At 49.8% G+C, this 12962-nt stretch overlaps 1 protein-coding gene across 1 annotated transcript in view; it reads left to right on the forward strand.

Annotated features, from left to right (window-relative positions):
- Window positions 1-5453: 5453 nt before the first annotated feature.
- Window positions 5454-12962, forward strand: part of LOC108577827 (lipoma HMGIC fusion partner-like) — a 14710-nt gene continuing 7201 nt past the window's right edge. The window contains exons 1-2 of the mRNA XM_017941035.1: window positions 5454-5543; window positions 10081-10199. Coding sequence (XP_017796524.1) covers window positions 5454-5543; window positions 10081-10199 — 209 coding nt within the window. The remainder of the gene's footprint in view (window positions 5544-10080; window positions 10200-12962) is intronic.

The following is a 12962-nucleotide window of genomic DNA, read 5'->3' on the forward strand; positions in this document are numbered from 1 at the left end:
ATCGGTAGTAATGGAGCAGTGTGCGGTGGTGTATGTGCACGATGGCAAAAGCGGTTACCGTGTCCCTTTCAGCGAGCTAGATCTGGCAGGAGAAAAGGAAGAGAGAGGGAGAGAGAGGGAGAAACGTGTATACGGATTTGCCCGAAAAAATTCAGAGCTTGTCAGCTTTTCAATCGGTCACGTTGTTCGCCGGTGCGTTATAACGTCAAAATATTGTTGCGGACAAGTCGCTTTCGTCGAAACATCGGTGGCGTGCCCGTCACTACAAAAATAATGCATTGTTCGTTGCATCGAAATTCACGTTCCCTTTGTTTCGGAAACATTTAGCCCGCCGCATCGCCACCTACCTCGTCACGTATCAAAATCTCGGTTAATCCAGCAATTTTTCCTCCATCCAACGTTCCAACTCTCTCCATCGAACGTCGTTACCTATAATTTCTCGCGCGTTTGCCACTGTGTAACGTTCAACGTTTCAAATCCCCTTCGTCCTTTCTCCCTCTCTATCTCTCTCCGCAGTGCCAGTTTCAACCCCTTTTCACCCTTTGAAAACGTTTCGCTTAGCGCTTTGCTGTTTGGCTTTTCATCAATGCCCGTACGGCTAGCTCTCTACCAATTACGTCGACACCGTTTTCCCGTCGAATTTCGACACTCGAATAGGCACGCGGCAACCTCGTGTGTGTGCCCGCGCGTATTTCCAGAGTTCTGGCGTAAAACGAAGGGAAAAAAAAATTCGCGACAGGCCAACTTGGACTTGCAGAGCAGCCTGTCCCTCCTGTTCGGTTACGCGACGTACATGCATATACCTGGTATTCCTATAGGAATCGAGGGAACGCGAGGAAAATTCCAGCGGACCACGACCACCGTGAGTTTCGTATTTCTGTTTTGTCTATACGAACCATCATCCGCTTGCCTTGTGATCTCTCCTCCGTGCGGAAACGTGGAAAATTCCAGGGAAACCAACCGTTCTCTCTCTCTCTCCCCTCGGTTCGAAAGTCGTTTCGTCCAGAATTGAATCACCGGGAATATTTCGGAAACGGGAAGAAGAAAAAAAGAAATATTCTCATTCGACGCTCGTTTCGTAGGGTTCCGATTTCGAACGGTATCGAGATCTAGCCGAAGCCGGGCCAACGTTTGCCCCGTTTATTTACTTATTTCGTATTTATTCTCCCGTGGAACGTGACTGGTCCGGGTTGTGAACCTTCTCCTCGCGACACTTTTACGTGCTCCACGCTCTAGTCGAGCGCGCCCCGTCATGTAGACGAAGAAAATTCAATTTCGCACTCCCGACATGCCCGACGAATACACCCGCTCCGCGAGTACATCCTGCGAACCTTCAACGGCGCAACGCGTGGGGCAGGTCGCGAACCAACGAATTTCCCTCCAACCATCGTAGAACACGCGATACGTTTTCACCCGGGGGTCGAATTCGTTTCATTTACGCGGCTCTCGTTGGCAGAAATGGAAAAATCGCGTTAATCTAACGGATCGGTATTTCAGGAATGGTCGAGTTGAATCCGCGAGTGGGGTAGGTAGGAGGGGACGCGACGCGACGCGTTTAACGTCGCGCGACACGGCATCGCGAAACAATACAGTCATTAGCAACTGTAACATTGACGCTAATTATTTCCCGGAATTTCGGCTTTTTCACCCGACTCTCGGTGTAACGAACGCGTGGAAACTACGCTACGAGTGGGGTGTTTAGATTACACCGTTACCCAGTCCACTAACGGTTCATCGCAAAATAACACAGCGAACGAACCAGCGGCTGCGAATTAACGCTAACGAGCCGTTTCATCCGATTTCTTCCCTCTCTTCTGCCGGATCAGCTGCGGAAAACTTGCCACTTGAGCCAAAATTCCGCATTTCCATGTTGAAAACAACGCTCGGAGCTGTGCGTGATTTATCGTACGGCGTAACAGTGGTTGCTACAGCTCTTCGAAAAACCTTGCGCAAACTTTGTCTATCCGTGCTCGCGCTCTCGTCTCTGTGGGTCTCTAAGAGGACAAGCGTTCGGTTGCGCATCCGATCGACCAGTGGAACTGCAAAGGGTATACACGAATTCTCTTCGATTTCTAATTTCAAGGCCCTGCCGTAGAACCGGGTCAAGACGCTATCTGATCGTTTTCACCATCCTTCTTGCTTTTCCCAGTTTTTCCGACATCTCTTCAGTTCTCAAACTTCGTCGACCCTCGCTTCTCCTTCTATTAGACTTTTCTATCACCCATTTCCGCATTTTTCGATTTCTTATTTCCATCTTCCACCGTTCACACCAAAATTATGTTTTACCATACACAGACACTCCGACACGCAAGAAACAGTACGCCAAGCAACACATCGCAAGCTTCGTAAAAATAAGCACGTGTGAAATTATACAAGTGTATAGAGTAGCTGAATACTCGGCGTTCTTTCACCACCTCGCATCACCCTTACGGTATTAATTTCTTGCGAACGCAACTACTATTCGCGTTTGAAAGAAGTGTCGTATACCTCTCTCCTATCTTTTGTTAGTTTTTAGTCATCCTGCCTCCTTTCCTTAACCGTAAACAAATCCGCATCATCCTAACGTTAGTCACCCCGAAACCTAAACCTCCACATCATCCTTTACTCATCGCTGAACCTAGACCTCACCGCCTCTCCCTACATTGACCTCTGAGACCAACCCCTACTCTCGTACTTACCGAACCTATATCTAGAAACCTTTTCCGTCGAAACAGCAGATTTCTGTCTAGCGGTCTTCACGCACCGAACGTCACCGAACAGTCGAATAAAGTCGAATAGTACTACGTGCAGAATAGCATCCTTATTTCGCCCCAGTTTCCGTCAGGCTCTCCTACCGCGTACTTATTGAAAATAATAAACCAACGCAAAGAATCGCGAGTCGCGGAATACAACAGAAGTTGATTCGGACCGCGAGTTCGAGTACCCTACCTTAGGTAAAACCTCGACACTCTTTAAACCCATCGCTCCTTGCTCACACCGTCCCATATCCTTCGAATTATCTTCGTTTACATTCTTAATATCTATATTTCGATCAGTTTTACGCAATACGACGGCGGCCTACACTTATACACACCTAATATTCATTAAATACTCAGACTGTGCATTTTGTACGATGCATTTTGTAGCGAACGTGTCAAAGAACACTTGCGAGTTTCTCTTCATCTCACCTACATTGCGACGTAACAGTAGAACGCGTGAGGTGGGCGAGGAAACACAGTCTCGATTTTTACACTATTGGATTATGGGAGTTATTGGTTGTTGAATAATTAATAATCCTTATTTTAAACTATAAACTTTTATTAGACACAAGGAAGGTTCGCTTTTCTACTTGATGGTAAGAGCACTGTATACAGACTGAGAATGCTCCTACGCAACGCCCTAATATTGCCTACGACCCCGCAAGGGCCTTTTTGTCACGTGTCATAAACATTTAGATCTTTACTAAACAGAGGTGGTAAGGCTAAACGGATTTCTCCGAACGCATACAAAAGTAATATATACTTCCTAGTAAGGCCTTAGATTAATTTTTGTTGTATCTAACTGACTGATAAATCTAACGTACACCTCAGTTTATCAATATCGACAGTGGCGATGAGCGTACAACTTGCTCTTCGGCTGACTGTGGTGTAGGTGTAGGGGTTTTTAGAAAGTTTTGATCAATTGTGAGAAAACAACGCGTAATGTTTATAAGTTGTTTATTACAATAAATAACTCCAGTGGAATGTAAACTATTGCGGCGGTCCTAAGCGTGGGATTGTAGTTGGACGACGGCACTAGACTGACGCGCGTGTTAACGTGACTGAAGTTGAAATGGAGAAAGTGGTGGAAACTGAAAATTTGTAGAAAACAGGCCTTCGCGAGCTTCTTAGGCCACTCGAGGACGAAGGCAACAGTCTAAAAGTCTGAAGAAGCTGGAAGAGAGGGAAAGTTGGCCGCACGCGTACAAGAAACGTAAAAAAAGTGAGGAACAGGTAGCGAAACTATTTAGTCGGCGATGTTAAAATTACAGCCTCGTTTCATCTGGAAAGAGCGAGGAGAGAAGGCGAAGGGCGAGTGTCCGTTGGTATCGGTAGGGGCAGCAGGTCGAGGGCTCGGCGCAGGAGGTAGGCGGCGGCGGAGGCGAAGGAGCCGCAGCGGCCACAGCACGCGCACACATGTTCGCCAGATGGCCAGGGGGTGGGAAGGCGGAGCGCGCGCCGCGCCGCGAGGCCGTCAGACACGGAACGAGCCGCCGCTCCGGTTCTCGGTTCAGTCGCAGTCACGAAGCGGCGCCGAGCACCATCACTCGGCCGCCTCTCTCCTCTCTCTCTCTCTCTCTGTCTGCCTCTGTATCTCCGATTCGTTCGCTGGCTCGCTCCCTCCGAGCGATCGACGCGGAGAGAAAAAGCCCGAGAGGAGAGTCGTCGCGCGTTCTATAATTAAAGTTTCGCCCGGTGAGTCCGGAAGGAACGTTTCCGATCTCTTTCTTCGAGATCTCCCCCTCCCTCCCGTTCTCTTCCCTAAAGGCGAACTCGGCGCGCGCGAACGCAACGGGATGGAGCAGCGACGCGGTGAATTTTTCTCGGGAGTCGACGAACGTGCGGCGTGATTCCGCGCGCTCCGGCTATAATTAACGAGAGAGCGACGCTGCCTCTCGCCGGAGCGCGGCCACAGATACTCTTCGGTCGGTTTCGAGCGCGGCTGCCGGTGACGATGCCGCCTCCCGAGGAACGTGTGCGTTCTTAATCTGATATCCGATCTTCGAACTCGATAACTATCGGTGGTCTAATTGTAACAGACAGTGCGACGCACAGGATGAAAGATGGATCGTAGTTGCTAGTGCTCTGTCCAGGGGACACGAATAGTGCGCGCAAACACGGCTACCGCGAACCTTGACCGTGAGTCTGTCCGGCCCTCTCCGTGGAACGACCTATTAACCGGTCTATTTTCATCTGCCGGCGTCTGCGACGTTCTCGCGCGACCAGCCTAAAAACCTAAACCGCAAACACGCCACACACGTACACGTACACACACACACACACACATACACACACACACACACACACACAGAAGAGAGAAAGAAAGAGGGAGAGAGAGAGAGAGAGAAAGAATAGCGTGCTCCTTTCTTGCAGTGTGCAAAGTGACTTCGAATGGAAATAAAGAGATTTCACGAGGACGTGGTCTAACGAGAAAAACCACAGCGGCTTCTCGCGTTGCCGGTGAAACCCGCGCGGAAAGAGAACAGCCAGGAGGACCCTCGAGGTTCCCAATCCGCGTCGAGTGCGTTCCGCGAGTGTCGACAAAGAGAAGCGGTGCGCGACGAGCAGAGCAAACATCGGGGAAGCTGGTTCCGGAGAGAGAAAATTCGAATCCTGCTCGAGATTAAGCGGCAGTTTCGGTGCGTTCGCTCATCATGCGCGAGTAGAGAGGAGGAGACAGCGGAGACAGAGGAGGAACGCTTTTAAACCGATGAGATGACATTGCTGTGCGTGTTGTGGGCGACTCTGTCCACCGTGGCATCGATCCTCGCCTGTTCTGGATTTTACCTGCCCTATTGGATACAGGTGAGCCCTACACCCTTTTTCTTCGAGGTTTTCGCTCAACGGCAGAGACTGCGTGGAGGTAGCGTCGGTAGAAGAGCGACGCTTAACCGTCTTCTAATTACGGATTCCGGTTGACAGTTGCCGCAGCTCGCGCTCCAATCGTCCAATTTCCTACCTTTCGCTATCGACCAATCGTTTCGGTTACTAGGAAAGCACGCGAAACCATTCGAGGGTGAATAAAAATTCGTAACAACAGTTTGGACACGTTGATCGTGGTTAGTCTCTTTGTTCGCGAGTTCTCGAAGCAATTGGACCAAGCGATGGACGAAGCTAGCTCGCAATCACTTGGTTTGCAAGCGTGGAGGGTGACAGAGCGCCTGCAGCGTGACGACGCTACGCGACGCGATGACGGATAAACCGTTCCGTGGAATTTATCGCCTTTCGAAACGAACCGAATCCGCGTAACCGTTTCGTCGCCTCGTAACTCACCAGCTAAGAGCCGGACGACATTCGTCAATGCTCCCTCTCTGTTACCTTTCGTCTTCTTTCCTCTCCTCCTCGTTCCCCACGCGATTTCATCCTCTACGCACAGTTTCGTATCATTTCCCACGGACCACCTACCGCATCGAACGCAACGGGATGCACTTGTTAATTAACGCTTGCGTAACAAACGTCGCGACCGCTGAAAGCGAATAAATCGAACACGGGGCCGAGAGAGGGAAGCTGGAGGAGCGCGTCATATCGAATTCGCGATATCAATTGTACCGCGCGGCCGGCCGGATATCGCTGGCAACGTGTTTCGTAAATTAAACACGGTCATTTGGATGGATTAATATAGACCGGAAGGTAGATTGTTCTTTCGAGCGCGGCGAGAAATCCCGATTATAACGTTACACACGAGTTATCGAAAAACGCCCGACGTCACGAATCTCTATCCCGCTGATCTCGTTAATCCGACTTTCGACTCGCGCGCGCGCTTTGTATTTGACTAACTTACACCCTGCGTTATTTTACCCGATCGTTTCCACCGTTCCCTCGATAATCACCCAATTGTTCCGCGTCGAAACGAATCGAAGATACGAATCGAGCCGGCCGTTGTTCCACGTCCCGTCGTTTGCATCCATTTTCCCACCGTGGTTTGCCTCCATTTTGCGCCGAGAAAGAAGAGAAACGCCTATTTAAAGCACCTGCTCGACGCGAGGGAGCCTCTTGCTCCGCGCTGAAAGGAGGCGCTAAAAAGACGTCCACGTTTCCCGACGTTCTTTGATAGTATCGAGCTTTCATCGAGCCGCTAGCCTCTCGCTCCGCAGTCGTAAAACCGTACGACGTCGTTTTTGCTCGGGGACGAACGCGTCTAGACGCGCGGAGGCCGAGAGAGGGTGAAGAGAAACTGCCTACGCGTTCTCGCGTACGCCCTATCCTTTTGCGATTGCGAAGACCGTTGAGAAGCTTCGGTAATTTTGCGGCGTCCTCGTCGAACCGCCAGTCGCGACAAACTTTATCGAGAATGACAGACCGTGCGTCGAAAAGTGTCTCTTCGAACGTCGGTCGAAAATAGGAGGACTAGCTAATCCCTGGGCCTCGAGGACCTACGTCCGAACTTTCAAAAACTACCATCTCCACCCTTTTAATAACCAGCAGAACCTCCGATACTCGCATCTTCACTTTTACCGAGGTTATATCTACCTTAGCATACGCATTTTCAGACAGAAAGAAGCTTGTGCTCGCGACGGTGTCAATGCTGCTGAGAACGTGCGATTATCCGGGAAACGAAGATTGGAAGAAACGTTGGTAGATTTCCCTTTTCCACCTATTTGTCATATTTTTCACGTCGAAGAATGTTCGATAAGTTAACCCTTCAGCTTTGTGAACCTCTGAAGTGTATCGAAGATTAACGTAAAGGGACGCGAATCTACAACGCGACGTATCGTTGACGTATCGCGTCGACAAATATGGAACGAATACGGTAAACGCTGGCTCGCCAGGGGCGAAGTTTACACGTGTAACGTTGCAGTTAAATAGCGAGCAACTTTCGTTTCGCCTCCTGACTCCTGCGCGGCAAACGAAACGGCGAAACTTGGGAACGCGACGAAATTCAAGACTTGCCGTCGAACCTCGTTAACCTACGAACCTCCTCCCCCACCGTGCCGCCGACCTTTCAGCGTAAACGGTTCGCTAATTCTCCCCATTAACTGTTGATTTTCCCTGCGTAATTAAGTGTGATCCGATTACACGCCAGCCGATGTATATTTCGATGAATTATCGCCGGTTCGTTCGGTGGCCACCGCGCCGAAAGAATTATCGCGACTTAATTCGAAAGTCCTCCGCGAAAGCGCTTCGTTTCGAAAATTAGCGTGAAACGAGGATGCGCTCGTCCCGGCGCTCGCGGATTTCCGAGTATTTCCGATTCAGAGTCTTGCCGGCCGCTGGACCGAAAGCCAAAGGCTAGACGATACGTGCTGCGCCAGCCAGGCATTAGCATACTGATGAGTTCCGAAATTGGCGAATTACGAGTTTTGCATAAAGCTGTTTAGGCGGTTTCGCGCGCTCGCCCGCTCCATCCAGCGTAGTTGCAACATGTAACGAACCGTTTAGACGGGCCGAACCAAATCAACAAGTGCACGCGTTCCTTTGTTCCGCCATTCATCGGCGAAACTTTAACGCAAACGCCGCTATCGAGTCGCGTGAGATCTTTCGCAATTTCCAGTCGACAGATTCCGAATCGATCCTCTTGGCTGGATAATTGCCGACGAGTGCGGTGAAATTTGGCAAACGAAATTCACAGGTAACGTTTATACGCCATCTTGTTCCACCATCTTCCACGATCTCATGGCGGTTGAGAACCAGAACTTGGCTGTTTCGAATTTTCGATCGAACGAAAAGCAGGAGGTGAAAGACTCGAGTGGCTAACGACGAAACAAAGGTTAGGAAGGAGAGCAATGTCATTCTCGATCATCTTCCCTCGGCAGTCGAGTTAGATTGTAAACGAAATTGGCTGGCTGCGGAGTCTCGCGACGTCATCGGGATCCCCGCGATCGCGTCCCAATGGGAAGGAAAGCGGCTCCTCCGACGGAGAACGACGCTTGTTTCGCAAATTGGGCTCGAGTGCTGGGCTTGTGAAAGGAGCCAGGCAAATTCCTCCGTGTGCTCCTTCCGTGACCAACTTCCGCAAGTTTAGAAAAACTGGTTCGCGTTTCTCTTCTAAAGCTTCTCTAACAAGTTACCCTCCCCCTCGTCCTCGACTCTGCGAATTTCTCACAGGAGTATCTCTTCCTCGCTGCCAATTATACCTTTTTTCCCCCGGAGCTCTCGAACCAAATTTCAAGGGAAATTGCTCCCGCGAACCGTCCGACAAGTGGTAGAACGTTTTCGAAAGATCCTTTTTCCACTCTTGGCGTCTCGCGGAAAGACGCGTTTCTTTCGATTAATAGTGCTCGAAGCCGGGGAGAAGCGAAACGACGGGGATGAAATCAGAAATTCGAAATATGAGTCGGTCCATTAAATTGCTCGCTTCTCGGCGCTCGTCGCGCTCGTCGTTAAGGGCGCGGGGTAGAAACGGACGTAAAAACAGCCGATGAATAATTTCGACGTCACCGTCCGTGCACGAGTGTCCCTTCGGAACGTATACGTATAGTATATCCTCCTCTGAAGGCAGAGGAACGCAGAGGAACGCAGAAGGGGCCTCTAAATGGCTTTGAAAATACTCGAGTAGCGGGATGAATAAATGCATAAGTGAATTTACATTTGCCTTCCTGCGCTCACTCGCTCGCTCGCCCGCTTCTTCGCCCGTGTACTACGTGTTCGCGCGTCCCCCAAGAAGCACCGATCCCGTTCATTTAAGGAGAAATCTCACGAGCCGGCGCGGTTAACAGAGATCTTCTCGAAAATAACCTCGGTCCTCTTCCAGTCGGTCGATAGAGGTGAATTCGGTGCTCGATCGGCCGCTTTCCAGCGAACAATCGAATTTCCCGCTTGTCCTCGCGCGAAGAATAATGTCCCAGGAAATCCTGTCCGACTTTTAACCACTTATTTCACTGCGGAGAACGAGGCGAGGCGCGCCTTTACGTTTGCGACGCGAGCAAGAGAGCCGTCCGCGCAGGGCAGCGGAGGAATCTCTCGAGGAAGAAACAACTTGGCACCGGATCAACGGTTTTTCTCCCGAATCGAGTTCTAATACAAAACCATCGCGAATCCAGCTATATAAAGAGTAACGATCCTCGGTGGCTCGAACCGAGCGCGGCGTTAACTCGACTGGAAACCTTCGGCGGAAAGCCACGGCCCCGATTCGCGGTGAAATTCAAGCAAAACTCCTCGTTAAACCTCGTTACTTTCCCTCGACTTTGACTCGAATCGGTCGACGAGCCAACTTTTAACTCGGTTTTCGAACGAGCCGAGACGAAAATACACCCACGGCAACAGTTTCCGCCGCGAAACTGGTAATATATTCCGAGGGGATGTTTAACCTTGGCCGCCCGCTCTTTAGTCTCTCCGTGGAAATCCGTGAAAAGCGTCTCTCTCTCTATGTCTGCACGCGCCTGGTCTGCTCTGTGTGTTTCAGGGACGACTGCTGGGGAAGGCGGATGCGTACTTTAGTTCCTTTCGACGCTGCAACTATCCACGAATAAAGGCGCCGAACGCCGCTCCCGAAATAGTTTACGAGTGCGCCAGGTACTCCAGGTACGTACATTCTCCATTATTTCTCTTATTTGAACGAACGACCTAGCCTTTCCTTTTATCAGATCCCCTTTCACCGACTCGCCCACCTGATCTCTGTTTCGCTTAATCCCGGCGAGCACCGAAGAAGCAATTGCCGCGCACTGTAAATTTCCAAACGTTCTGTACGCGACGAAACGCGGGCTGTCCTGAATTCTCCGCGCGGAGAGGCAGCGAGGGCGAAACTGCTAAGTGAATTTGCTACGTGCGGAAAACGGTCGGCGTTAAACGCGCGCACTCCGCGCGCGCATAAGCGCTTTTCGAGGAGAGACGAGTTTCGCGAAATTTAAGACGGGTCTCTCGTATCTCGGAAACAAGAAGTTGGCCGGCCCGCGATTATTAAGCCCTTTTTATTGCCCCCGAACCGCTCCGGCCGATATAAATTCCCCGGCGCGCCGCTTAAGGAAACGCCCAGAAATTTCGCCTCTTCTCATTCGCAAAGAGCCACTTTTCGACGAAACGAGACACCGGTAAAACTTAAAGTGGCCATATCTCCGGGAACATGAACTTTGCGGTGCCTCGCGCTGTTTATTAACAACACTCGACACAGACAGAGAGAGGGGGCAGAAGCTCGATATGAATTTTCCGGCGCCGCGGCGTCTCTGGCGATAGGGTCCTCGCGTGCACCTCCGCGGATCATTCGGGCGCAGTCTTTCGGAAAAGTTCAATTTCGCCTGTCGCGTTCGGAAGTGTCTCGATAACCCAAACCCTCTTCCTCTCTGTGCTCCCAGACGCGGCGACAATCGCCGAGTTAATTTCGCTCCGCGGATACGTCAGAGCTCGTATAATTCGCGCCTAGGGAAAACCGAGTAATTTCGCCAAGTTGGCGGAAGCGGGAAAAAGTTTGCGAACGTCCCGTGGCAAATCCGCGCCGCTGACAGTTGCCGGATCGTTATCGAACAAAGGAGAATTATAGAAAGCCTCGAGCCGGCCAATTTTCTCCCCGCCTTTATTTACACTATTTTTCTGTTTGTTCAAACATGCGAATTAAAATCTAACTTCCTTTCCACTCTTTCAGCCGGAAAAATTTGCCTCCAACCACATCGCCAATAGAGCTTCAACGTTATTCACCGATGCGAAAGCGGCAACTTTATTTTTCGGATCAACCTTTCGTTTTTTTCCCCACCACCTGCACAGGAGGTTGTACGCGAAACAATTTCCACTCGCACCGCGTTAAATATGCGAAAGGACGCGTTTCGAACGTTCATTTTACCCAGGACTTTTAGTGGATTACTTCTCTAAAGTGATTAAAGTACCTAATCCCGATGAAATAGAGGCACGATTAGGTTAATCGGTGCAGCGGTAATCGTGCCCGACGAGCGCCACGCGCAAAACCCCGCGCATCCCAACTATCTCAGCCACTCGACTCGATTATTTTCGTTCACCTGCGATCCGGCAACGACGGTACGCGAAACTCTAACCGAATCGCGAATTACAAATGCGAACGGTACACACGGTTCGTGTTATCTTTTCGCAATCTCGTTCCGCTGGAAAGTGGAAACTGTAGCGCGAAACGGATCGAATTCTCTCGGCGTGGTTGCGCGTCGAAAAATTTCCTAATTGTTAATTTAATCGACAGCAGCACGGTCGGAGAGAGGGGGAGCAGGATTTTTTATTTCACACGGTGTTTACATTTCACTGGGAAAGCTGCGGGTAGTAGCAGGCTACGTTCCAGGTCACTCAATTCAGCTGGAACGTTGCACGTTCAGCTGGCTTTAACGCGACCTAATGCAACGTGCACGTAGAGAACACGTTCCTCTCATCCCTTCGAGAAACGCGAGCAAATCGCTGAAAAGGGGACATCGTGTTTTCCTTCAAACTTTCACCGTAATACTGTCAACAGCCTGCGTTTCCTTTTTTTTCTTTCCCGTTCATGCGCGCGACCAACGTGTAAAGCGGACGCCCAACGAGAACGGTGGAAAATGCTAGGCTGTTGCGTATACGTGTACTCCCGTTCCTAAGTATCAGGCGGAGAAGTTCATTCTTTCCGACAGAAAACGGATCGATCGTCGAAATCATTTTTATCATTGTTTATGACTTTTTGCCACTTTACTGGCAGAATTCCCCAAGTTTTTACCGAATTTTATAGTTTACACCGATATTTCTAACGAACCTTCAAATTCCATAAAAATTTTCTATTTCTTGCTTTTTCTGTAAGACCGTTATATCATCGTTACAGTGCTTCCTTTCATTTTCGTTCAATTATTTTTCGCTTTCGAACTTGTGAACTTGTGCAATTGGCCTAATATTAGGGCGCTTATTGAATATGCAGAAAACTTGGGCAGTATCGTCACTGAGCAGAAATCATTGCAAATTTGAAAAATTGAGAAGCTCGTAAAATCGGTCACGCGTCATATTCAGTATTTCCTTGGACTCCCTTCGGCATGAACTTAAGGGATGAAGCAAAAAGGAAGCAAACTTGGACAGCCCCTAGAAAATTATCAAGCTGTTAATTTAGAAAAATGTATGTAGGTCGTAAAATCGATCACATGTCAAAGTTCACATGTTCCAGCAAATGGAGAAAAAAGTTGAGAAAATAAGGACTCGAAACCTCGGTCATTAAACTCGATCCCAACCGCAAACCGAAAAATGTCGCGTTCGATCTTTCATTTACGACTTCGCTATATTTCTTCCACCGACTATACACTCGACCGAACTCTCGCAGGTGGCAAACACTCTAAAGTAAAACCCTCGTATCACGAACGAAAGGTCATTCGACTATTTCAC

This window comes from Habropoda laboriosa, unplaced genomic scaffold (genome assembly GCF_001263275.1).
Source record: "Habropoda laboriosa isolate 0110345459 unplaced genomic scaffold, ASM126327v1 scaffold816, whole genome shotgun sequence".
Taxonomy (NCBI): Eukaryota; Metazoa; Arthropoda; class Insecta; order Hymenoptera; family Apidae; genus Habropoda; species Habropoda laboriosa.